Below are 27,918 nucleotides of genomic sequence, written 5' to 3' on the forward strand. Positions count from 1 at the left end.
CAGCCATGAGCTGTAACTTTTTGTTCACCTGACCTGCACATTTAAGATCTTACAAGAGGTGCCATTATGCTGAGGTGCTGCTTTCTGTCTAGTACGAGAGTTCCTCCCCGTCTGCCTCAGCGAGGCCTTAGCCCAGCCTGACAATGCGGAAAGCACTTCAATTCATGTCCTCTTGTTTAAGGATTACTTGTCTCTATTCAGCCTGCCTGTCACTTCCTTAGGCACTTGTTTTGTTTCTGAGTGCAGGAGTGTTTCAGATCTCCACAGCCTGTATGTACACAGAGGATGTTGACACACTTATACATGCACGCATGCACACAAATATGTGCATGCTCACACAAACTTGAAGATGAAGCCGTTTCTGGAAGCGACAATGTTCTAAAGAGTGATGCAGAATGAGTCACTGTTAACACACACGTGTAGACACATACACAACAAAACCCCTTTTGGCATCCATTTAAGTCAATGACAGCTCTCAGCAGCTAACACTCATCTGAATGGAGTGCCACAAAAATAGCTTGCTGGCTCTTCTAGAAATCTCTGTGCATTTCACAGCCTAACAAGTGCATTAAAGATGGTCTGGTGATTCAGGCCTTGAACCATTTAGTGGGTTAAGAAGAAGCTCTCCTTTTTTATTTCTCAAACACAAGAGAGCAGCTTCTAGCTCTTTACAGGCACTAATGAAATCTTGCTCATAAAAAAGTTTCACTCTACCCTTAATTCAAATAAGAGTTTTATAGAACTAATTAATGACCCATTGCAGTCCACCAGAGGCAATTTTTCCTTCAAGCAAGGCGTCTTTGCTCAATTAAATGTAATGAAAAGATCCTTCTAGTAGATACATATTATGTGTTGTGTGTTTTTCAGGGCCCATCAAATGAACCCATAAATTCTTTGATCCTTGAGGAATAAAATGTTCCTGTCTTGTTTTGTAATATAATAACATCAACAACACATTTGTCCCATATGTTTATATATTCCTTATGTTAAAGCCAATCACTCAAAAGTATATTTTTGATCACACTACGCAACATAATTCGTATTGTTAATAGAAATAAACCAAATTGTGAACCTGGCCTTTCATTCTGCTTACATCCAGCTCTTAATGCACATTACCACAGTGGCCTGTCACTTGCCAAGGGTATGACATATCTGAATGTCAATAGAAGTGACGTAATTTCAGGGTGGCAGAATAAGCGTTGAGTTGCCCTGTCCCTGAATGTTAGGTTGGTGCATTATCTACCAGTGAACCCCCCAGGGGACTATATTTTTTCATGTCATTACGTGCATGTGCATGCAGACGTCATGAGTGGGTGGGCAGTAGGACTGGCTGGCAGTAATGCCCTTTATCATGCTAAACTAAATTGGATTAAAGTATGGACGCACTGGGTACAAACTGTTCTAATGAAGGGCATCTTCTCCACATTTGGCAGCATAAAATCGCCTTTATTAAATCGCACAGGAAACAAAATGAGGTCATGCTTTTTATTTCCTTTCAAGGAACAGGCTTTACTTGTCATTGAGGAGGACCCAGCTCCAGAAGTGAAACAAAGAGGAGGGATAACCTAAAGGTTGTTTTGACTGCAGACCTGCTGGTAAATTAAAGTTAAAGGCTTTATAATGATAGTTTTGCTTTGAAATTATCTCATAATTGACTTGCTTGGATTAGAAGCCAGGATGTCTAGCACGGACAAACCTATACTTTAAAACCAATTTAGCTGAACTCACAGTTTATTTGTGTAATAAGAGAATTGTATTGTATAAAGAACATTTTTTAACTGTAATGTTTTCATTTGATCATTGAAAGTTGTACATGACAGATTTGTTCAGAATCATAAAACTAATGAGTTGAATTTTTACCTTAGATAAAAGACTCTGTCAAGACATATGACAGTATTTACCGTATATTGTAAATACACATTGTCTGTGTCTGAATTCATTATCAGCATTTCAGTGGTTGACATGTTAGTAGAGCAAACATTGACTATTGTGTAATGCCCTGTCAGTGGCTGCTCCTGACTCAGACTTTGGTTGACAGTTGAAAGATGGTACTGATGGGAAGTGTTAGGTTCACACTCGTTCCTCTTTGCCCTCGGTAGTGCTCTTTTGCACCCTAGTCCTGTGAACTTTTCAACTATCCATGAACTGGGAGCAGGGGAACATCAGCGAGATGAGAGAGACACAGGGAGGGAGGGAGAGAGAGATGGGTGGGAGAGCTTGATTGAGCTACTCTTTCAAGTGTGGATTTACTCCACTGATCCTGCCCTAGTACCCACACATATTCACACACTAGCTTACACCCACCAGCACACACACACATGGATATGCATGCCCAGAAAAATGCTTCCACATGCATGCACATACACACACATACTGACTAAAATGCTCCATTTATCCCTTGAGTCCTTGGTTAAGGCCCTCAAACGGAGCCGGCAGCAGAGCCCCACTGCACTTTAGGTAACCTCCACTTAGATACTTGCAGAGCTGTATGCATAAACCCTGACTGGCTTTTCCACTGCCCCTTTCTGTCCCCAGAAGCACTGAACAGCAATAATGACTCAACTGTAGGCAGCTATTGTCCTGTGATTGACAGCAGAGCCTGGCCAATTGTGAAAGAGGCTGGAAACCTGACTTGTGTATATGCCATGATTATGTAGAATGATGTAGCTATCACAAATAAGAATCAACTCTCGGCTGACATTTGTAAATAGACACCCGCTGAGGTCCAAATCCATCTGAATTACCTCCATATGTTATTAATGGTCTTCTGGTGCATTGTAGTCCCCATGTCAAACAAAGCTTGGATAGCAAACACAGAAATTATTCTCTTGTGTGAGAAGTCTTGGACTGCTAACTGTATGCATACAAGGTGCCACATATACACACAACTTTGTATCAAGCTAGCCTTCGGCTTCAGTGCACTTTCTATATAATCCTCATTAAAATGCCAAACATATAACATGGAATACAGCAGAAGTACAGATAACAATAATAGGGTAACTCAACCTAGAAATACTTGGGGCAAAAATCCTCTGCTTTGCTCCTGTATATGGGTTGAAACATTCAAGCATGTTGCATCTTTGGACACACACCTATTAGATTATGTCAGAGAAGATATTTTTTTACCTTTGACAAGGGAGATAACATATGCTGTGGCATCATTGTTGGGGATGAGAGCAGAAGTAAAACATTCCTTAATGTTTCACCACATGTCGTGCAGAAGCTCCAAATGATTTAGTGTAGATTTACTGTTTAATTGCCAATAATTATGTTAATTGAGATTAAAGGCATTAAAGGCATTAAAATGGTATTAGGTTACATTAAAATGTACTTTTATACAGAGTGGGAGAGTGGTGGAAAGGGGGAAGCAAGAAAAAGTAGGGCATCATTTACTTTTTTTTTTTTTTTTTTTACTTTTACTGATAAAAACCTGATAAGCTGCCTTCCTGTGGTGCTTCATAGACTTAACCACTGTTAAACTAAACTTTTAAACTGTGCCATGCTTGCCCACAATGCCTGCTATATAAGCAGAGATTAAAGGTCTTCTTGGTCTTTTTGTGTCACATGTAGGTGATGAAAAACAATTTGATCAGTCTAACAGTTTATTTAGATCTATGACTGGTAGTTTTTTAGGCTTTTGCAAATGTGGCATCATTACAAATTTGTGGCACTGTGGTTGTGTCTGTTTGACTCTATTTGGCTGTATATCTGTTTTTGTGTGTCGATGCACATTTGTGTGAGTATGATTGACAGTTGTGTGCACTGGACATTGTTATGGATGTAATTGTCAGTCATCCTCTCAGGTCACAGTTGTGTTTGAAGGGTTTATAGGAGAATTGCAGACAGGTGGACAATTGAACGAGGCCATCTAAGACCAGACACAGGCCTTGTCCTGAGGTAACCCTCAGTGCTTTCGCCTAAATACACCTTTTCCCAATAGATGTAAAGAGTGCTGGAAACGTCTTTGTGTTAACATTTTGCTTTTAGCCACGTGTAGATATGGTATTTCTTTGTCAGATAAATTAAAGACACTTTAGATTTTTATCATGCAGAACTTTGTACGCACTGGAGTGTGTGTAGACAGCCGAATCATATTCTGACACAGGGTTAACACACATCTTCATGCTTCACATGCTTGAAGATTTAAGAGTAAGCCATTTTTTGCTTTTCTCTATTTCTAGCATTTGTCTTTTAAGTGATAATTCTAGATATAATTGTCAGGGGACAATGGCTTTGACCTTTGCATTATTTTTACTTGTAATGTTCCTGATATAGAAAATGAAGTATATAATTCTGTCGCTTTTCACTGCAAGTTGCACTGTAAAAATCCCAAGCAGGGATGAATCCTAAAATGTAAATGTAAACACGTTACCCTGGAAACAAACCACCAGTACAGCACCTCATGCTTTCTGAGTTATCAAATTGTTATGCTCTGTTTGTGATATGTTAGCTACATACAGGGTTTTTACCCTGGTGAAAAGTCTGTTGATTCTGGTATTTTGTGATTTCCCTTGCCAGTTTTTTCAAGTTAATTTGTTTGACCTATAGGGACTGGTAGATAATGGTGTAAAGCAAATGATTTTCATTTCAGAAGAACTTAGGGAGCAGGTCTGTAAGCACAGTCCTATAGAACTAGAAACTAACACCATGTGGTTATGTTTAAGGTATGTGAGATAATTTGATAAAGGAAGCCTGAGACCATGCCAGCCACACTGCCCTACATCTGATCCAGTGCAGTGATGGCTGGCACTTGCCGCAAGGTACATACAGTACATTAAGAGAAGTAGTCTCGCTAGCCTTTAGTCTCACACACACACACACACACACACACACACACACACACACACACACACACACACACTCTCTTTCTGAAAAAGCAGGAAAGGTTAGGTTTGAAAGGAGAACAGCACACAGAGAAAGAAAGAGCTAGTTGGCGCTGAGGCACTTTGGCTCCGGAGAGCCAAGTGCATGTCTCCCTGAATGAAACTGTCATTGCCGAGAACAAAGTGAGCATGCTAGCAGCCCAAGCAGACCAGCGGCCTCGAGCGCAAATCTCCATTTGCAGCACAGTGGGAACCCTGTCCTGCTTCCTGGCTTCAGCTCACCGCTCCCTCTTGTGCTCCAACCCGCTTTCGGTTCCCTCGATCTTTCTATTGTGCCTTTTTAAAGATCTATTTTTGGTATTTTCTCACTTATGTAGTTCTAGTCCACATTATGGAAATTAAGAGATGGTTTCAATGCTCCACTTTTTTTTTCTTTCATTTTTGTAAATGCCTTGGCAGTGGCTAGCATCGTGAGAGCTCTCCATCAGTTGCCACCGGTTTGACTGTAGTCCGTCTAGGCCAAGGCTAAGTTTCTCTTTTGGGAAACCTGTATGCCCCTTTGTTCTTACTCCAGTCTCTTGCTTCCCTGGGCCTGAGTCTCTCTTCATCTCTCTTTCTCTCTCACTCTGCCTTGGACCACCTTTGAGGAAGAACATACAGTAGATGGTGTTTTTGTAAAAGGCAGACAGATGGACCTTAATGGAAGCCAAGTTTGGCGATCTGCGGGGTGTTGTGTCTGTACTCGCCAGTATGCATCCGGCTTTGCAGAGTGTTACAATAGCAGCACCATCAGAGCCACTCAGACAGGAAAGGCACAGAGAGAAGATGATGCAGAACATGCCGAGCTAGATTTAAACAGTGGAAGTCTGTTTGAGGCAGCAGTATACTGACTTTGCAATCAATAAACATCCCTTTTTGTTTTTCTTTCCGTTTTTCTAGCTCTCACTCTCCTCTCTCTCTGTCAGCAGTGTATGACAAATGAGTACAAAACACCATCTGGCTGCATCCATCCATGTGTGCCTCCCCAATTAATGATGTTTATTCTCCGTTAGGCCTACCTATCACTACCATTCTCCACTTATTTACTCTTAATCTACTCCCCTCCCCCTCCCCCGTCACGTCCTCTGTCATGCATGATATCCAGCCATATCCATGTACGGAAGCTTATGTTTCTCAGTGGGCCTGACTGATTGGCTTGGGTGATGCATGCCTGTAACTGTGCTTGCTGCACGTGATTTTAGTGGCTCTGAATGCAATACTCATACAACGTGGGAGTTTATCTGTCTTTGGTTACTGAAGGGAAGCAAGTTGAGGTGTGATGAAACTAGCTTGTCTGTTTCTATCATCCCTGGACATCTTAGATTGCACTCCTACCGTAAAGTGTATCACCTGTAAGCCACGTGCAAGTCCTGCGTTACAGCTGCTGAGTAAAGGTGGTGATAGGCACACACATCACACTATGTGAGAAAGGCTATAAAATCTGTTCATGCCCCATGTACTGTACGATTTTGTGCATGTTAATGTGATGAATAACAAAAGTAGCTATCATCTCGCTACGCCTGCCAGCTCAAGTAGGCTTAGAGGCCTTGCGGGTAGGCAGTAGGTAGATGGTTTTAGTCAACCTGGCAGCCTTTCTTTCCCTGTTGGCTGTTATTACCTTCATCAGGCTAATGAAGGAGCTGGATTGGATCATATTAACCTCCTGATCTCCACCTCCCAGGACACCGTAGCTACAACAGGCTGGACTGCACTGTTCACTGCTCCCAGTGTGTGTGTGTGTGTGTGTGTGTGTGTGTGTGTGTGTGTGTGTGTGTGTGTGTGTGTGAGTGTGTGAGAGAGAGAATGGTGAGCCCGTCCCACCTGCACGTAGACGCTGCATCTCCCACATGAATGTTAATCATCTTTTTAATTGGCTTCCTTGACTTGGTGACCTCTACTTGAGACTGCAAGACTGCATCACTGTGCTCCTCCTTCAGTGCTGTTATGCTGTTTTCTTACTTTGCCTGTAGAGTGTGAGTGTGAGACTGGAGCTGGCCTGGAGGCAGGGTGACCTTAGACTCTCAACAATCCTCTTGTCCTCCACTTTCATCATTATCCATCTTGACATCCTCACACTCTTTGCACTCATTTATCCAGCCTTTTGGTCCTTTTATACCCTGCTAATACATTTGAGACAGGTACTTCACAGACACCTATTGAAACCCTGTAACCAGGAGAGCAGAGGAGAGCAAACACTAAAACTGTGTGATGTATAAATCGCCTCTGATTAATGATCTAGAGGTGATAAGTGGCTAATTGGAATTGACCACTTAGACCGTTTTACCACAGGAAACAGATGTGGCTTTTGCGACACGTATGCCAATAATGATCACTACTGCATGTCATTTGATTGGTCAGTGTGTTAGAAGTGACCATGATTGGCCACGTCAGATAAACATTATTTACTCAAGCATGTACGCTGACATTTCTATATCCACTGCTAACAGCCTTTTCCTTTATTAACTTCTTGGTTACACAAATAACTAGCTAGCTGAGGTCCAGCAGCCCCTCTGCACATCAGACACCAAAACAACAACAAAATGCTTAACTCCTTTGGGTTGAATGTTGACATTAACCTCAAACAAATGAATGCAGGCTCATACATGACCCTGTCTGGTATCCCAATTCACCAGTACAGAATGGTTTGAACATGGCCACAAATACAACCAGTCACATCACATGGAAAAAATCACAAATAAAAACCCACAATTATTGGCAGTGAGTCTGAAAGCTATTTTTACCTGGGCTTTGTGGCTTTCAAAGAGGAAGAGAGAATGAAAGAGAATATTTTTGTATTCATCACCTCAGAAATGCGCAGGAAGGAAAGCCACCATACTCTCCCCTGAAGACCAGGGTCGATGGCGTATTTCACTGTTGGCATACCTTTTATTTCTACTTATCTACCACCAAAAATGTTTTCTCACTTCTCCCTACATAGGAGTTGTCTCTCTGAGTGTACATCATAACACAGAAGAAAAACATATTTACAACACTGCCATTTGTTGTGGTCATAGTTACATCAGGATAAGTTATTTACAACATCAGTGCATAATTTGAAGTAAAAGACATCTCAAATTTTTGTTTGCGTTGTCTTACTCTAGTGCTGCATATAGAATCTGTCCATAGTAAAGGTGTACATTCATTCTCTTGTCCTACTCTCTTCTCTCTTTTCCCCTTCTTTTCTTCCTACCTGTCTTTCCCCACCCTCTGTTCCCTTCAATGTGTCCTTTAGCTTTTCTTTCTTTGTTGTGTATTTGCCCTGTCTCTTGCTGTCTGCTGTTCTCTTTCTCTCTCTGGGTGATTGAAGGGACAAGCCTTTCAGCACTGTACTCACTTCTATTACTATACCAGCAGTGGCCTGAAGCCACCACATCCTGTTAACAGCACACAGGTTACAAACCACAGACCAGGCTGGAGATGTCTGTCTCTACTATATAAGTCGCAAAGTCATGAAGCATGACGGTGTCAGTACATAATAAAAGTATTCAAAGATTTTTTTTTCCCTAGATTGTATGGAAAGGATGTGCCACAAAAAGCATCTGTAGTTACTTAATTGGACCAAATTTTACTGATTCTTCAGTCGCACACAATCCTCCTGTGTAAGATTTTTTATTGCTTTACAACATACGGTAACTATTGAGCTTCTGTCCATGTGTTCCAAGTCCCTCCTGTCAGCCTAAACCCGGCAGGGGGGACTTGGTGGTCTTGGCTAGAGGGTTCCTTCCCTCCACATCTCCATCTGCCCATCCCTCCTCATATCCAACTCCATGGCTCTCCTGGCGGGCAGACAGGTGGTACTGACCCTAAAGAAACAGCACCCCTGTAGGGAACAACCTGCCTAAGCCTGGCAACCTTCCCTGGTCCTGTCCTCCTCCTCTTTAATTTCCTGGCCCTAGCACTGAAACGCAGGCAGACTTCCTCAGTTAGTTTCAGCCTGGAGAGACTTGGCCCACCCTGTCTCCTATATGTAGCTGAAGAAAGCTAGGAAAACAATCTACAGCAGGTGTGAACAGATAATGCTTTTATCATGATGATAAATGCTAATTATCATGAGATAACGGTCAACAATTTAAAGCATCCCTACAAGGGAACAGTTTAATGCAGTGGCCTTGTAATCACGGGAGTATTTGTGTTTAATTTAGATGGAATTTCTTGTGTATGTGCATCTCTCCAGGGGAATACCTATAGTAAGCTCATTAGTTGTTGTGAGGGTTGGTGTTTCAGAAATGCCATAAGAGCAAATAAAGAGACAGTGTGACTTTGAATTCCTCGCTCCCTTCTGTTCACCCCATCATCAGGAGTCTGCTCACGGAGCCAGCCACAGAAAATGGTGAAAACTCCAAGGCGGGGAAAAGATTCAGATTGCAATAACATTTGTGCTGAATGGCATGTTTCATCTCCTTCCCCACCTTCCCTCACTTGTTTTATCCCTCTGTCATTCATCAGCTCGCTGGTGAGGACATTTGGGGAAGAAAGACAGCAGCACAGTAACATGGATAGGCACTGTGAGGTGCATTCTACAGATGCTAAGAGTAGAGTAAATTATATGTAATACAGTGACAAATATATTCTTAAGCCATCTAATTCACAACAGTGATTAATAAACAATTAATCACTAATATAGACTTGTTGAACAAGGCTAAATGTCAGGATGCTGGAGTGTAGAATACTGCCGCTAAGTCACTTATCGTCTGCAATGACTCTGTGTCTTTAGGTTTGGAAACTTGTCATTCCAGGTCCTGAGCCCAACTTCATCACACCACAATTAGCACTTTCTCTCTTATGCTCTCTCTTGAGCTCTTCCTTCCCTTATTTCTCCTTGAAACATCATCCTGTTGCTAATCCATCTCTTTCATTTCTTCCCTCTAAGGGGAATTAATCCTGTTTCTTCTCCTGTCTCATTCATTAGATTTTTAAGTCCGCTAAGATCCCCAGCGAAGGTGCATTCTATGTACACAGGCCCTCTGCACCACTTACAAAATTGCCTTGCCCGCTTGTGCTGTCCTTTTAATTTCAGTTCACACACATACACATGCACTTCAGTCCCTAGCCACACAGGTCCCTCACATTGTAAAATAACCTCCCTCCTAATCCACCTGGTTGTGCTTGGCTCCTCCAGGGTTTTTTTTCAAGTGTCCTAATACAGTATGCTGGAAGGAGGAGGCGGGTAACAAGGCAGGCTGAGAGGCCCGGGCAGTTTTAATCTGCCCTGGTCCTCCAGTGACGAGGGGAGGGACCCTGCAGGCCCCTGGCCAATCTCTCTGCCTCTCTTTGAAGGTCCACTTAATCCCTTTACAGAGAAGCAAGGAAATGCAGAAGTGTGCGTATGTGTGTGGATATTTTCATGTGTGCATGTGTGGGTTGATTGTAGGGAAGCTGCGGTTAGGACCCTGCAACTCCAAAGGCTCAGTGCTGATCAAGACTTATGCACATTGTCTCTCTGCCACTCTGTCTCATTGTCTTTGTCACACACACACACCACTTTATACATTGTCCACCCGCAGTAGCTTCTGAACTTCCCCCAGGGCCTTACCAGGGCCAAGCATCAACATCTGTGTAGTGGGAACAGACGCACACAAACACAGAAACACACACACACACACACACACACACACACACACACACACACATACACACTGTGCTTTCATCTCTGCCTCTCCAGTGACTGTGTGTCCCAGTGTTTAGGCAGGAAAATAGGATTGTGTAGAGCTCAGCGTTTAGAGAGCCCAAAGGCCGCCCGTCAAATTCAGCTCCTACAGTCTGTGATGCCTCGCTTTGCCAGCCATCGCTCAAGTCATTTCAAACTCCATTCTCTCAGTCCCACTAGCCAACTCTGAACTGATGGCTTTCTTTGTCTACTCCATGATGTCTCGAGTGTAGAGGCTTCGCTTTTATTTTTTTCATCGCACTCAAAGTCCCCTTCTTTTCTCTTTCACACTGTTTTTGTTTGTTAGTGGTGATGTTTGCAATACTCCACTTGCCGTCTATTGCACTGACTGGTTTTCCCATGGTGGAACTTGGGTTGTGTTCATTGGGGCACAACAAAACTAAAACCAAAGATTATTTTTTCTGTTCAATAAGCTCTGTTGAAATGCCAATGTTTTTGTCTTGCCAGAGAAGGCACACAACCTCTGTAACAATAACGTAGTGAAAAAAATAGAATATACTTTTCAACAACGCATTGAAGGAGCTTTACACAGAACAGCTAACTGTCTCATAGCTCTTCAAGCTAGTCTGTGCTGAAAATATTCAAAAACTATCACAGTGAAAGTTTTCTCTTTGGTAACATGGGGACAGATTTTTTCAATGTAAGATTCAGTTTCATGTGAATGAACTGGATTCCCAGACCTGACCCATAATCAGCCTAGGTTGTTGACATTGACACTTTGCAGAGAGAAGTTGAATCAAGCCAGACAAGCTGAGGAGGAACGCTTGCCTAAATAGGTTGTTAAAAAATTACGGCCTTTGGCTGACTGCACATATCCAGGTAGATCCATCCAAGTGGTTCCAGGTTTGAATCCCATGTCTTTCAGGAGGTACTTAGATCTCTGTTTTAGGAGAAGACTCCAGTGATCAGCTCTGAGTCAGGATCTCTGAATCTGATGCAAATCCCTTAGCAGCATTTAAAGCTCCCAAATCATCCCTGGCCAAATCCCTTCAAGATATTCCCTGCTCGATTGGATGGCATTAAAGGATCGCAGCGACAGAACAATACACCGTCTGGCAGCCTGGTGGAATGAAGGATAAAGAGAGTGGGGGGGGGGGGGGGGGGGGTAGAAGGAGAAATGGAATAGCAGTGGGTGACTAAAGTAGAAGAGATTGAGGGTGCAAATTGGGAATATGGGCTGGGATGACACATGAAAGCAATTTATCGATAGGTTATTGGTTATTGGTTGTTAGGGAACAGATGATGATGATGAGAGAAAGGGGACAGGAAAAACTGACAGCTGTTTGTTGGGCTATACAACATGGTGGGACTGCATGATCCCTCCCTCCCCTGCTCTTAGCCTGTAACATCATCTGTTTGTCAAAGCTGGTGCAGGCCAACAAGCTTTAATAATATATCTAAATCGTGTTGTTAAATCTGTATATATTTTTCTAGGTTATTTATATGAAGTTTAATCCGCTGTTAATGCTGTTATGTTACATGGAATACCAGCCCAGTTTCTGAGGATAAACAAGATCACTCAGAATTTCCGCACAGCTTTTCCCCTGTACTACTGGAAATGCTTTTGATGGGAGAGAAAAACTGTTATTTTTTTTCTCTCTCTCTTTCAGTTCTAGAGAGTGCATTGAGCTAGTAGAAAAACATATTTTCTTTCCCTCTCTCGTTTTCCTCGCCTTTCTCCCGTCGGTGACACTGAGTCCGTGTATTTGTGTGTCAGTTGATATTGATGGGGTTAGCACAGAGCACCAAGGCTGCCCACTTCACTGTTGTCCGGCACAATAAAAGGTTGTTATAAGTCCCATAGATCGAGAAGCCAGACTGGGTCCGCCACCCATATATACATTGTGTGTTATGGATAACCCCAGAGAAGCTGTGCGAGTAAACTAGGCTCTACCAATTAAATTAATGCTTCTCTGTGACATATTGAATCACCCTGAGCAACCACCATTGCTAAATCAGACAGAACAGAGGCAGCTCTGTTACTCAGAGGCCTTGGCACTTATGAGCTTTGTTATGATTCAGACAGTGGAGCATTAACAGAAGAGTTAGTTCCTGACTTTGTAATGTGCCACTTTAAACTGTACCTCAGTAAGCTGTGTGATTGACAGTAATGGGGCGGAGCAGCTGTGATGTGTTTGTAATAATCTGACTGGAGTCAGGTTCTCTTCTATGCTAATGAGCTAGTGTGTCGGTGGTTTAGCATGACTAATGGCGCACATTGCTAACAGAGCTGTCTGGGAGTGAGGAAGGGAGCAAATGAGTAAAGGAGAAATAAAGAGGCTTTACGGGAGTGTTGTGAAGGTAGAAGACAGTCAGAGAGGAGAGGTTGCAGGAGATTGCGTTGTTAGTCTGTAGGGAAAAGGAAAATACAGTTGAGTCCTGATTCTCTTGGCAGATATGTTCACAAAAGCCGAGGAGCAAGGCAGAGGAAAGAAAATTGCCTTTGAAAGTGCTGCAGTGAATTTGGGAAAGGACATGCAGCACTTACTCCCAGCACGAACTTTAAAGGTGCTCTTTATGAAAGAGAAAAGGTTATAGTTGTTTGTGGAGTGTTTTTATGTAGTTTTTCCTGTAGTTGATTGATACATGGTCTTGTCATTGAAAAGTTGACAAAAAAAAATGTGTGTACGTGTGGCATGTATTTTTTTTATTTTTGCTGGAGTAGTTATTTGATTTATGGTGTTGTCTATGAGAACATGGGAATCAGATTTGCTGCGCATCGCATCTGTGTTCATTTCTTACCCAAATCCAGCTTCCAAGTTTGCTTTAGTTGACTTGAATTGATTAAACTTTCTTGTCATTTATTTATTTAGTGTGGAGATGTTTTGAAGCTTGCTACAAGTACTCATTCCTTCCTCTTCTCTAACCCTACGCTTCTGGAGAGTGTGGAATTGTTGATAAGTCGTCTTGGCAGCGTGGCGAGAGTAATCATTTTCCTCCAGATGTTAGAGTTTGGGAAGGAACCAAAAGGGAGTGGAGAGAGGGAGGGGAACGGGAGAAAAACCAGCTGCCGCCACTACCAGTTCCACCCCTCTACATCAAGTCATCTACTCCTCCCTCCCCAAGGCTCCCAGTACCACCTCCTCCACTCTGGTGAATTTTTTCCCCCCTCCCCTCTCATTCTCAGTTCTACACATTCTGCCTCTCCCTGTATCCCAGGAGGCAGCCAGGGCAGGCTGTGTTTACTGCTGAGGTAATTGGAGTAGTTTGGAGAGAGCCTGACCCTGGCCCTGCTAAGGCCTAAGAGGTGTGTGTGTGTGTGTGTGTGTGTGTGTGTGTGTGTACATGCATGTGTGCATACACCAGTTTGTGATGACTGACAGTGAAGCCAGGGAAGGAAAGCAGGCCTTAGCCAGTGTCAGCCCACTAGGGAACAGACAAATTGGTTTTCACTACGCTGTCTGTCTTTTCTTGTCTCATATTCTCCAGCTATCCCTTTCTTCTTCCTGAATATCTCTCCATCTCTCCACCAACTCAATCATTCACGCTTTCTCTTGTACATGCTCTGCAGCGCGTTTTCTCCTCCTGGTACTCTTTTGTTTCACCTCTCTTTCTTTCTCTCTCTCCCTCTCTCTCTCTCTCTCTCTCTCTCTCTCAACTGTTCATCATTTCATCTCTCCGAGCTGAGCTGTTAGCTGAGCTGCATAGACAGTGACTCTTGCCAGATATGAGCAAAGACGCCCCCTCAGTTGCAGCCATAGACATGAGCAAATTCATCCAACCTAATCCAGGCGCCTGTTGTGTTTATCTGTGGGTGAGATGGATAGGAAAAGGCCCAGAATTGGGGTGTCAGGGGGAGAGTGAGGGTGCAGCTCTGTTAACACTCTCAGACAGCCACTCATCTGTTGCTCATTGTCATCCAGACGCACACACTATATACGTAGCATTGAACATAAGCTCTATTGTCTGTAACAATTGGCATTAGCTGCAGTTTGTATTCATCAACATATGGGCACAAGCTTTGATCAGGCGAGAGGCACAAAAGAGTGAAGCATGACAGTGATTTAGCATGCATCTAGTGACCTCATCGCAGGGTTGTCAGGTAGGCAGTGGGACACGGCTCACCTACTTTAGCTCATCGCACTCTCGTCTCCCTTCTCCTCCCCCCTCCTCCTTTTCCCTCCTTCCCTCATCCCTCTGTCTTGCTCCTCCCTGATAGCTTTTACCGCTCTGCTGATTTCACAAATAGGCCTCATTGATTGAATCTGATTCTTGTGGATAGAGCAGCTTTATTGAGTGGCTTTTTCGCTGATGGACAGGAGTGTGTGGGTGTGTGCGTTTCTTTCACACATGCATGTGTGCATGTTAGGGATGATAAAGAAAAACTTCCTTTTCTCATCCCTCTTTCACTCTGTAATCCAGCAGCTATTCCTCTCCTGGGAATTCCAGCAGCCAGATCATTACAGACACACATATACGCACATGCAGCATGCTCACACACAGTCCTAGTAATGGCTGTGTCTGAGCGAATGTTTTATTATGGGTGGTGCATGCTGACTGAGGAGTCTGTTAATTGTGGCGACACCTTGAGCAAGGCAACATTAAAGTGTTAACTGCTCTCTGTGGTGCTGTTCATCAAACATTCATCTAAGCTGTGCTTCTGTGGTAGGAAGCTGGCCCAGTACACCCAGGGCTACACAGTTCAAACCAAGAATATGTAACTTTTGCTGAGGTGCGGCAACAGCGGCCTCTGCAGACAGTGGTAATTACAGGACACTGGCGCATTAAATTCTGTTGGGCCCTGAGACCGATTGATTAAGGGTACTGCAAGCAGCATACCGCTAGAAGCTAAGACATCATGTACAGAAAACAAAGCCTATCAGCCACTCAGGCAACAAACACAAAATCATCTCAGTGCAAACCAGCAATGACGCTGTCAAGTTAGCACTCAGCTAATACAACTGACCCAAAACATCTGAACCATCGGCAGTTGAGTGCTCACGTTTAGATGCTAGGAGCTAGTCTGTCTGTCACTGCCTAATGTCCATACTGAGAATACTAAGCTAGCTTCTTCTTATAGCTAGATGTATATTGACCCAACTATGGTCTGCAGGTGGTGGTGTATGACCGAAAGCGTTTCGTACTTATTGTGGGAGATCATAGCCACTGAACATAGTGCAAGAAGAGGTGTTTGGGATACAAGTCTGTGTGTCACCATAACGATTTTGAAGCTGTTATTTTAAGGTAAAAAGTCAATCCATGTTCACTCTGGTCACCAGAATTGTCTTTCGGTTTCTCTCGATCTCACAGCCATTTTGGATATGCAATTTTATTTGTTGTGTAGGTCAAACCAGAGTGCTGACATTGCCGGCACTTCTCAAAGCATCCACAGAGCACTACAGAGAACATAAACAGAGAAAAACAGGGAAGTGTTGCAGCAGGGAATTCGTATTTTGATGGGGAAAAATGAGCTTGTTTCAGATGTAAATCAGAAATGATCTGTCGGGGTTTGGGGGCTTTAGCTAACAAACTGTGTTAGTGAGAAGATGGAGCTATATCAGCAGCACTCCACTGGGGATACACACATTTCACACACAGCAGCGCACACCTCATCCTAGCAGCAGCATCTGTGCTCTTCCCCTCTCGCTGCCCTCTATTTTGTGCCTCTCTCCTCTCAACAGGCGGTGTGCCACCTAGGCAGAGTTGGATGGATGGTGGCACCCTCTTCCCCTGTGCCCATTTAACACTCACAACCCTGCAGATCCATCATCATACAACACACACAAACACACACAAAGCCCTAACATTCATATCCCAGCATATATTTGTCCTGAGCCGCAGCCTGCTGCCAAGTCCTTTGTATCTTGTGAGAGACCAGCCAATCTCTAATGACCCAAAAATGTGTTCAAATTTTTCTGAATTTTAAAAGGTTAGTCTTGTCACAAAATATTTTAATTGTAGCTACAAAGACACTATGGATCTGTGGTTCTGCAGTTTGAACCTTGCTCATGAGGGCTGCCTGCTCTTGATTCGGGATGAAAAACTAAGGAGTTTGTAAATGATTGTTGGGAGACGGCAGACCTGTGTGTTAGGGAAAGCTCATGACAGGTAAGGTTTTTGCAGAATAGATAGTCTTTATATAGCTCTCATAAAATAAAAGGCAAAAACAAATGTTTTTGTTGTCACAATAAATGTGTTAAGATGTGAAAGCATCTTAACCCCCCACCCCCCATCTGCCCGACCACCCCCACCCCACCCCCTGATGATTTGCATCTGGTGAAGTTATATTTTCTTTTTGTCTTGCCTTTTTCTCTTTCCTTCCCTCAGTTTTGTCTAGCAAGTCGGCTTGGCCTACTTCCAAAGAACCACTGACACAGTTTTTAGGGAAACACACACAAAGAAGGAAGAAAAAACAGCTGCTTTGAGTCATTAGTACATTTTAGCAGACTTGTGGGGGTTATTTTTGTTTGTTTGTTTTGTTTTGGTTTGTTTCTTACTTTTTTATATTTTACAAGTTTGTAGAGGTCATGGTCTGATTTAATTTGTGGTGTAAGTAACTGAAGAGAAAGAGGGAAGGGAAAAAAAGGAAGAAGCAAAGATAACAATGACAAATTGGATTCAGTGCTGTTTACTTTGCACACTTTTAGGTGTGATAGGCAGCTATTTCAGGTCTTGTTCATGCATGTCTACAAGTGTTTACATAGAGGTTGCAGCATCTAATTAGAAATGTAAAGTAAATTTTGACTCTCCATTGTGGAAGGTTTACTTGCCCATGTTAGCCATTGACCCAGGCCATGTTTAATTAACCTAGTGATGTTATCGTCGTTTATGCTGTATGTCAAGTGGTTCTCTCCTCACCTCTAAGGCTGAGGGTAAGGGGACAGAATACGGCTTGGCAACAATTTAGGGGGTGTGGTGTGGTGTGTGTGTGTGTGTGTGTGTGTGTGTGTGTGTGTGTGTGTGTGTGTGTGTGTGTGTAAAAATGTGTTAAAATTATTGAGGAATGCATTTTTTAATAACCACTTAATGTGTAATTAGGATAATTGTATCACAGGGTTTTGATTTGATATCAAATACTGGGTTCACAGTTGTGCATTACCATGTTTTTTTTGAGCAACAGAATGACTAATGAATTTATAATTTGTAATTTTTTGTAACGTAAAGCCGTTTGTTTAGTATCATATTTTTGATGATAGGCCACAGTAAAATTGTGAATTTCTTCAGCTCTGGGAGCACATCAAATTTTGATAAGAAGAAAAAAATGTGAATCATGTATGTTGCGTCACTAGTTTTTGCACCACTGGTCTTTTGTCTGTCTTTGCAGGGAAAAATGTAGCTTTGAAAAATGTTGGTGTATTTTTGTGCTTTAAGACTTCCCCACTAAAAGAAAAGAGAGACAGAACTGTGGAGGTAGTGAAGGAGAGAGAGAATTTCCTTGCTTCGTTAATTGGCAGCTCTGTGGTACACTAAATATTGCACACACACACTCACACACACTCACTCACTCACGCATGTTCACACACGCACACACACACACACACACACACACACACACACACACTGTGAAACTGAAAACTGTGAAAACTGTGACTGCTCTGAGGCCAGTGCCTTATATTTAGTCAAGGGAGACCAGCCTCTGTCACTTTTTCTCTTGCTTAACCTAGCTCTTTTTCTTCCTCTCTCTGTGCCTGTGTTGAAGAGGAGTCTCAGGGGAGGGCTTAACTCTGAGCCCTCGTTCTTTTTTCTTTTCTTTCTCTCTCACCCCTTCCACGTCTTTCTTTCCTTATCGTCCTCTGAATGGAGCGGCAGACTTGTTGTTGAACTGTGAATTAGTCCAGGAGACAGACTCTGCTCAAAGATAGAATAGAGAAAAGAGGGAGGTTCAGTATCTGCCTTCCTGCTTTATTACTGCCACCACATTACTGTGTGTGCAGGTGATGCGTTTACATGTAGATGCAGAGTGCATGTGCATAAGCCTTTGTGTTCGTGAGTTGAAATAGTGAATGAGCGAGCACCACAGCTTTACCTTTTTATAGTGGCAAAAAGCATGAAATCAATAGTTCACTTAAGGTGAATCTGAGGTCAGTGAGGTTTCGCATGCCTGTCTTTGCACCTTTTAGTTTGGAGAGTAATTCACATAAGGCCCCGCTGAAATTGTGATGTACAACCTGGAAAATCACAGGGGCTTTTGTGTTGTCATGGTTATTGAGTGTTCGGTAGCTTCAGAGGAAATGGAGTTTGGGGGTGTGCAAAAGGGAAGGGGGGAATGGATGGGTGTGAGTGGGAGGAGGGGTGCTATCTTAATTGCTTTCCGTGAATAATTTCAGTCCCCTAATTTGGCGATAATGACAGTGGCTGCTGCTTTTGTATTTATTTATCCAAACATTAATTGACAGGACTGACATTAGCCAGGGCGGTTATTGCGCATTTGATTGCGCACAAGGGAGCAAAGAAAATTACAGTAATTATCATTCTGATATGGATTATGAATATGCATTCCCACACTTAATGTTTCTGTCAGCATTTTAGTAACAACAAGGCACTCTGCCATGACAACAGCACTTTAGCTTATCTCTATCTCCGTTTCCCTAAACCCAATCCAACCGGTGCTCGTGGAGAACAGATGATATGTCTTGTCCAAATGATATAGCTGCTCCACTGTTGCTTTTTAACAACACGGTCATGTAGTTAGGTGAGAAAGTTGTCATGTGGATTGTTTCAGCTGGCCTGTAAAGGGGTGGTATTTATGTGTGGTTTGTTTTTGTGGATAGATGTTATAATTTTCTCTTTTTTTTTTAATACAGGCGGAGGGAGAAGACAATTTGAAGAAGATGCAGCTGATGGAGCTTGCAATTCTGAATGGGACATACAGAGACAACAACATCAAAACACGTAAGTGAGACGCCATGAATACTCACACACATATCCACACTCCACATAGTCCATCTGTTTTGCACCATACACAACTAATCTTTTGACTGCATTGACTATACATACTTTGTTATATCAGAGAAAACATAATCTTTTATTTCTGTGTTTCTCATTAACTAATACTGTTTACCTTCATCAAATTAATGTGTAGTCAGATCTCCTGTGTACATACCATCATATTATCTCTTCTGACCATTAGCAGACCTCTCTCTCCCTCTCAAGCTCTCCAAACAATTCATGTTTACCTACCCCTCCATGAGGAGGACAACTTCCATTCCGTTCTTCTCCGTACTTCTTTCCTCCTCAACCATCCCACCCCACCCCCCACCCCCCCACCCCCATCCCTGCAATCCAGATGCAATCGCTCTGTATCACTTGCTCTTGGCGGACTCTAAACCTCCAGCACATTGCTGTATTCCACTTGCTCAACTCTGCATGTTCGTCACTAGTTCACACATCTACAGCGTTTGCTCCTTAATCACAAAGTGTCATTTCTAAATGCATAATCACATCTGGATATGGACAGAATAAATCCAGATCTTGTGCAGTTGTTCTGAACTCTTGGTTATGTGGTTAATTATTATTAAAAATTTAATTCGAACATAATCAGAAACTCATCAAATTTATAAAATGAAACTCAGTGATTAATTTCACTTTTTAATGTTCCTTATTTAACATGCTCAAATGGTAGCCATGATGAACTAGCCCACCACCTAACCACAGTTACCATAGCATTTGATTTAATTGACCTGCCTTTGGGGAAGCTTGTGTGGCGCAGCACGTAGTACATGCTAATGCAAAACCACTTGAAAAATTATTTTTGTGTGTTCATTTGTACACCATCCAATCTAAATGGACTGCTGACTTTATAGAGGACCAACAGTCCTTAAAATCACCATAAACTTGAATGTAACATGGTCCATCAGCGATCTTCATGTCGAATACAAAAGTCTTACCAGTCTTTTGTGAAATCTGCTCCTTTGTGTCCTCCTCCCTATGTAGTCAACTGCTCCATTTCTGTAAATGTGTGTGTTTATACCTCGCCTATGCCATTTCCACTAGATGAATGTGTAGCTGCCATGGTGATTGGTATGCTTTGAATGCATTGGGATGACAGCAGCATTTTGTGCTTCTCGTGTTTTGGTGTGAGGGGTTATTTTTTATTTTGTTTGCTATGTTGACCTTTTCTTTGCAACAAATTGTGGCTTTTGTGGTTCACCACCATGATCATTGCATGGACTAATTTTCCCTTTTGTCCCCCTTCCTCCCCTCTCTCCTGCCACTTCCTGTTCCCTTTTCTTTTCCTCCTTTTGTATTTTCACCCTTCACTGTTCATATGTGATTATGATCAACCACGCTACACTTTATCTCTTGTTCTCTTTCTTTCTTTCTTTCTACTCCTGTCCTTTGCTCTCTTGCTTATGGCAGCCACCCTTGCGTTCTCTCTTGCAGCGGCGGCAGCAGCCGCACAGGGCCCCCGTCTCATAGCAGCCCCTACGGGTCAGGTGTTGCCTCCCCAGGCACTCCGGCCCCCAACACCAGCTGGGGCCCCCATCATGAACCTCATCCGGCCCACTCAGATGGCTGCCATGCTGCCCAATGGCACCCCCACCCTGGTGCCTCCCACACCGGATGGCGGGCTTATCTACACCACCCCTTACGAGTACCCTTACGCCCTGGCACCCACCTCCCTGTTGGAGTACCCCATCGAGCACAGTGGGGTTCTAGGTAAGAGAGCCTGGGGAAGCATGGGTGCGGCAGGTACAGCGGCCAACTTTAGCCAGCCTGGACAGGAGGGCAGCTTGTTTTACCCCGGAGCTGGGGTGCTGGACGCGGCTTCCATGAGCCACAGTCAGGACTTGTTGAAAGGTAAATATGTCGTGTCCACCTGAGGATCAAAACAAACAGACAAACTCACAGGGTGGATGTGCTGGTGAAGCTCTTGGTAATGGGGATGATCAGCTACAGTATGTGGCTCATATGGACGCTATATTAAAATGGCAAAGGGGGACAAATCTTACCTTGTGAGGGCTAGGCTCTTGGAAAGTTCTCTTCATAATTTAGACTGAGGTTATTTCACTGTTTTTAGTTACGCTCTCGCCAAACAGTTATGCTCTCAGGTTGACATTGCCTCTTTTCTGCAAGGTTCATATAGGAGGACTTGGCTCAGTGTGAAATGAAGCACGCTGACAGAAACACGCTCACATACACGCAGCCTGCTCTCTAACCCTTTCATGCACTGGCCTGGAGGCATATTCAGTCTGGCGGCAGATCCCCTCGGATTTCTGCAGCTTTTGAAATCATTTCTCTGCGCTGTTCTCTGCAGGCAGGCCTTGATGCCTGTAGATAGTCCCCCTCTCACTCCCACTGGGGATGTTCATTAAATTCCTCCAGTCTTCCCTTTTTTCTTCTCCTTCCCCTCTCTCCATTGTCTTAGCTTCACCCCTCTTGAACTTGAGGTCTGTGCTTGTACCTGACGTTCCTCTTAGTGTCTGTGTCAGGAGTACAGTTCAGTATCAGGGTCTATATGTTATATTCATTCTCAGTGGTGCTTTAAGCTCAACACATCTGCTACCAAAGAGACAACTGAACATGTATGGATAGATCAGTCTGATATGAACACCGTATGTTGTATTGATGCTGCAGTTAACAAAAGCAAAGAGCGAAGAAAAGAAGAGCCTTTGTCAGTTGCTTTCCTGCTTTAATTTGACAAAGTACTCCTTTAATGTTCGTGCCATCATCTGGCAGCAGCAGACACAAGTGTGATTTTTAGCTGACCTGTGGATTTGAGGTGCCTCTGGGAGTCATGTGTAGAACAGACAGGGGCAGCTGACTGGCTTTTCTCTCTTTAACTTGCAGGGTTACACCAGCTTAGTGCATTTTATTTACTCACACTATCGATTGGTGCCTTCAGCAACACAGGGCCCTGTGGAACACACTCACTCTCATACTCACACAAATACTCGTGCACTTGGCTCGACTGCCTGCGCTACTGTATCTAGCCGCCATTGGCTTCTCTGAGAATAAGGAAATATCAGGCCATCTGCTGCTTCAAAGTAGTGTAGGTGGCTGCGTATTCATCAGCCAAAACTTGCTCTTAACTTGACAATGCCAGAACAAAATCCTTGTTGAATTTTTTTTACTTATTTCATATAGCTCCTTTTCCGCTGAGATGGCTTGATTTTTTACCCTTAATTCCTCCACGCATTGCATTTTTGTAATACTTGAACATACATGACACACACAACAAAACACTCTGCTTGTGTCATTTACACGAGGCAATGCCAGGCACTGCAGCAGCAAGAGATCAGTAGTGACAAATATAGCAGGTAAATGACAGCCTCTGCCACCATGGAACAGATTGACCTGGAGAGAAATGGTGAAAGAAGGAAAGAGAAAATGAATGAGAGAGGGAGAGGCAGGTGGTATCTGGCACTATTCAATTACCATCAGCGCTGTATTGGATTTCCCCACCTTTCAAAATAAAGAGACAAATTTCTCTCAATCCCCCTCTGGATCCCACAGGAAGCAGAACATTATTTTTCCAGACAGCCCAGGAGCCTGTACCCTTTACCTGCCCCCTTTTCAAAGAGTCCTCTATATAACTCTGAGCACTGTGGAATTTTATTACTTAAGTTATGCATTTTTAAATACCAAGAAAAACTCCAAAAAGGTGTATTATTTTTTTCTACTGCATTTTTCTAAACGTAAAAAAAAAAAAGAAGAAAAAAGAAAAAGATATGTGTGGTGTGTAAATGTACTATAATCTGTATTATGTTGCTATTCTGTGTATTGTTGTATTATCCAAGCATTATTATGATAATGGTTAAAAATGTGAATGTTGTTACTGTAAAAGATGACTGTTTTTTTCCCCTCCTCAAAGTGAATGGTTTCTAACCTTGTGGACCTGTTACAATCTAGGTGCAATGGCTACTAAAGTGAGACGGCATGACACGCGGGTCCATCCTTACCAAAGGATTGTGACCGCTGACAGAGGTCAGTTTAGTCTCTTAGCTACACTCTACTATTGACTGATGCATTTCAATGATTATTATGCCTATTATGCCTCGATGCCTTAGTTGGGAGTTTGTATATTGTCTATATCGTATTTTTATTTTTTGTTTTGTTTTCCTTTCCCCCCCACCACCTTTCCTACCCCATACATCCACACACCAGCTAAATGGTTGATTGTGGTCTGCACATTTTGTTTACATTTAGTACTTAACATATACAATATATGTTGACTGTGTATATGTCAAAGCTCAGGCAAAAGTGATCTTAACAGCTTTTGGTTCATGCAGCTGTGAAGCCAGGACAGGTAGTACTTTGCAGGCAGTGTTGAAGGTGTGTAATGACATTCCTCTGATGTGAGATTAGAGCCTAAAATGGGGCAGGCTTGTTCCCATACATGATTTATCTCCTTAGCTCATAAGGAGCAAAGAAAAAGGAGAAGCATTTCTATACTGTATCTGAGAGACCTAGCAGGCAGAAGACAAGTAGCCATGCTGCTACCAGGCACCATTTCACCTTGAAATTTAAATTTATTTTGGATTTTATTTTTCTATGGAAGACAGACACGCACAGACATAAGCTGAGGTAGCTTGCATTCTCTCCAGTGTATTGCAAATATATTGAAATAAAGCTAAAATACATTTTTAATATTTCAGTTGTACATGAGGTACTGTCATTTTATATTTGAGCATTTTATATCAAATGTATTTATGGTTCTTGTGTATATTTATATTATATAAAAATATACTGCTAAATAAAGAGAAAGAATCGGAAAACATCGATTCATCTATTCATTGCACATTTAACACTAGTCACAGTTATCCCTCACATAACATCAGTTATTGTAAGTCCTCCTTACCACTAATCACACTGTTTGTAACTTGCACTCCAACTTGAAAGACACTAAAACACTAGACTCTTGTTTTTTGTTACTTTGTTTGTCTGTTCGTACCTCTCTTTGCTTCAGTTTTTTTTTTTTTTTTTTTTTTTTGGGGGGGGGGGGCAATGTGCGCTTAAATTAAAACCGCCAAGCAACATGATTCAGGGTGGGGGCTTAGTAGTTGGGATCATGATGTGACAACGTCATGATTATGATGAGATTAGCTGGGTTCATCTCATATTGGCAGGGGAGTTAGGAGCAGGGGCAACATGAGAGATTGCATTCATTTTATTGTTAAAATGATGTCATTCCAGTCTCTTCTTGCTGACACTAATATCCTTTCTATCTTTTTTTTCTGTTTGTTTTGTTTTTGTTTCTAACCACCTAGCCGCCACCGGCAACTAACACATGACCTTCTGACCTCTGAACTCTTCACCCAATGACGAGCCGCCCCAAGCCTGCCTGCTGATCAGTTAACTGGTAATTGCCTTTTGCTAGCCTCTCGGACGCAAGTGAGAGAGAGAGAGGCGCCTGCCCGTACAGTTACCCTAACACGTTCTGACAAAAAATAGAAACCAACGCAGAATCTTCACAGAAACACAACAAAACCCAACAAAGTTGTGTAATATTCATTTTTTTCCCTCTGTTCATTGAGTTCAATTCCCATTCTTTCTCTTTCTTTTTCTTCATGAATCATATACTGGGTGGATGTGTTTGTGGTATTACTCATAAATCTGCACTGAATTATATAGCAATAAAGACCCCACCCCACCCTGCCCACCCACTCTCCTTTAATTGCTGATTTGGTGACCTCACTTGTATGGATCAAACATCAAACTTCTATTTGACGCAAACCATTTGGTTTCAAAGTAATGACATAATTCCCCCCCCCCAAATGTATCCAAACCTCCACCCCCCACCCCCCCCCCACCNAAGCCTGCTCCCTGTCGAACAACAACCACCACCACCCCACCCCCAACTCCAAAAAAAACAAAAAAACAATACTTACCTGCCCCCACCCTGTTACACCACCCATCTATTGGGAGAGAAAAAGAAATAGAAGGAAAGAGAACACACACTCACATTAACTTGTTTAATTTCTGTCATTTTTCACATGTAGTGCAGTTGTTGAGCTCTAAAATGTAATTATGAGCTGACACATTCTGGGTGTGCCCCTTCAAACAGCTTTCTGTCTGTTTTTTTTAAAAGCATGGCTGAAATGATTGCAAAAGGAGCTTTTTATGATTTCTGTGTTTTTCTTCTGTCTTGTTTTTTTTGTTTTGTTTTTGTTTTTTTAATTTTGCTTTACTTTTGAGTCATTTTCTCCACTTGATTTTGGTTTCTCTGTTGTTCATATTTGACTAATTAGCTTTGCTGAAATTGACTAGCCAATCTGAGGCAGGTGGTTATCTCTGGAAAACAAAGCGCAATCTGATGTTTGAAGCAGGCTGCAGAAGCAAAGAAATGATGAAGGGCAAGATGGGAAGGTCAAAATTGGGCTGACGGGTTTGTGTGTGTGTTTTTTTTTTTTTTAATTAATACTACAATGAAAGTAGGGTGTGCTGAGGCTTCGGGGACATTGGAGCAGTGCTTATTAGCTACTGACCATTGCTATGCCCCCATCCACACTACATTCATTTTACAGTGCCTGATGTATTTAGAAAAATATCTCAATGAGTTAGCTGAGCTGTGATCAAAAAGACAAAAAAAAAGTATTAAGTGTGCATATTTAGCCAAAGGGTTTTCCAATGAATTATTATATCTGCAATTATGCATCTGTCTCACAGAGGGCTCTCTTTGTGATTTTAGAGTTTGGGGTGTGAATTTGTGGTGCCTGCCTTCAGCTGGAACTGACAGCTGCTCAGTTAGATGATTTTTGACCCATTAATGCTCTATTTTTTCTGAGGAGGTGAACGCAGGCAATTAACACTAAGTCAACATGCTACCAAGTTACAGTACATTGCTAGGGGGAAGGGCGCTTAGAGGCTTGGTACATAAAAACTTTTGTCATGATACCTGGCTTCTATATTGAGTTGTTTCATCGGCCACATTGCCATTGTTTATTTGCATTATCTTTATTTTATTTTTTTTACATCTCAACATTTGGCCAATTTCTTTGTTGAAGTGTATTTTTATTTTTAACCCCAGTTGAACATTTTCCATTAGGTGGGCATAATTTAAGCCCTCCTGCAATTTAGAAAAATATTTTTGAGTTTTAATTATTTTTGTGATGAAACATTTATTTTCAACACACGCCAAACCATCCAAAAGCGCATCCACAATGTGTCACACCTCCCTGTGATCGTAGTCTAGCTCCTGAGCCCCACAATCTTTTGTTTAACTCTCTCAAGAAAAAATAGGATGTGAAAGCCATGCCTGCCTGTTCAAATTGCTTTATACATACGTCTTATATATATATATAAATATATATAAATATATAAAAATGTAGATATCTGTCATTGCATATACAAATACAGAAGAGAACAAAAAATAGATAATTTTACAGGGTGCTGGAGAAGAGAAAAAAATTGAAAAATTCTATTTTTGGCAATTTTAGCTTTTGATACTTTACTTGCAGTTACAAAATCTGAAAAAAATAAAATAAAAAAAAGTTTAAAACAGTATATGGAGAAAACAGAAAAACTGAGTGGCTGAGGAAAAAGTGCTGTTACTTTGGATATGATTGGAAAGGAAGACGAAGACCAAAACAGTCATAACCCGTGGAAAGCTAGCAAGGATCAGAGCGAGACAAACGCCCAGAGAGTTTTAAAAGGATCAAATCAAAGTGCCTTATCAACAGTGGTTTCTGTTTTCTGAGTATTCCAGTTGTGTTCAATAATATCCAGCACCCACCAAGTGGCGCAGAGAGGAATGGCTAGTGTTACACGCTCTGAATAGTTGAGCAGGGTAGCTCCCACCATATCGTGGTGTTACCGAAGTTATTCTATGCAAAAAGAATAGCAGTCGTTTTGACCAGCTAAAATATGTGCCATGGTTTTGTCTTCCTGAAATAATTTTTTTCTTTTTCCTTTACTTGATGGCCCTTTACTCTGCTGTATGAGCAGGTTTTGTTCTCTTTTTATTTAGATTTTAATGATCATATGAAATATTGTCTTGATTTTTTTTGGTGACTGTGACTACCTTCCTAGAACAAATTGAACTGCCAATAGCAATGCAGTAGTCTGCCAGAACATGTTTTGATCATGAGCTGAGAAAAATACACGACATTCAAGGGAATGGATACGAAAGTGGGGTTTGTCCCTGTTGGCGTTCCGCCTGTTTGTTTCAACAGCTGCAAACTGATAGCACCCTGTCCATGTCAGTGTCTCTCGATGTCATTTTAACAACAAACTATCAATACAATCATGAGATTCATAATGGACAAATGAAATAGTGGTTAATGAAATAATCAAGCCTATTTCACAGCCAAATAGTTTCCAGTTATTGAAACAACTGACAGTTTATCACTGGAAGGTGAAATAAACCCATAATATTAAATTGAGGAATTGTTAGATCCCAATATTACCCTTGGCAGTTTGTTTTTCTATTCATAGCTCTTTCATCATGCTGTTACACCGAAAGGTCAATGAATTTTTCTTTTTCAGTGTTATTATTTTAAATTGAAA

At 42.1% G+C, this 27,918-nt stretch overlaps 1 protein-coding gene across 4 annotated transcripts in view; it reads left to right on the forward strand.

Moving 5' to 3' along the window:
- LOC111226201 (protein quaking-A) overlaps nt 1–25,166 on the forward strand; it is a 72,812-nt gene extending 47,646 nt beyond the window's left edge. The window contains exons 5-8 of one of the 4 annotated variants that reach the window (XM_022751315.1): nt 19,275–19,362; nt 20,830–21,270; nt 23,323–23,397; nt 24,681–25,166. In XM_022751315.1, coding sequence (XP_022607036.1) covers nt 19,275–19,362; nt 20,830–21,270; nt 23,323–23,397; nt 24,681–24,697 — 621 coding nt within the window. In that variant the 3' untranslated portion in view covers nt 24,698–25,166. Of the gene's footprint in view, nt 1–19,274; nt 19,363–20,829; nt 21,271–23,322; nt 24,096–24,680 lie in introns of those variants that run through there. The other 3 variants (XM_022751317.1, XM_022751314.1, XM_022751316.1) reach the window with 3 other exon arrangements.
- Nucleotides 25,167–27,918: the final 2,752 nt, after the last annotated feature.

This window comes from Seriola dumerili, unplaced genomic scaffold, assembly GCF_002260705.1.
Source record: "Seriola dumerili isolate Sdu_G_001 unplaced genomic scaffold, Sdu_1.0 BDQW01000149.1, whole genome shotgun sequence".
Lineage (NCBI taxonomy): Eukaryota > Metazoa > Chordata > Actinopteri > Carangiformes > Carangidae > Seriola > Seriola dumerili.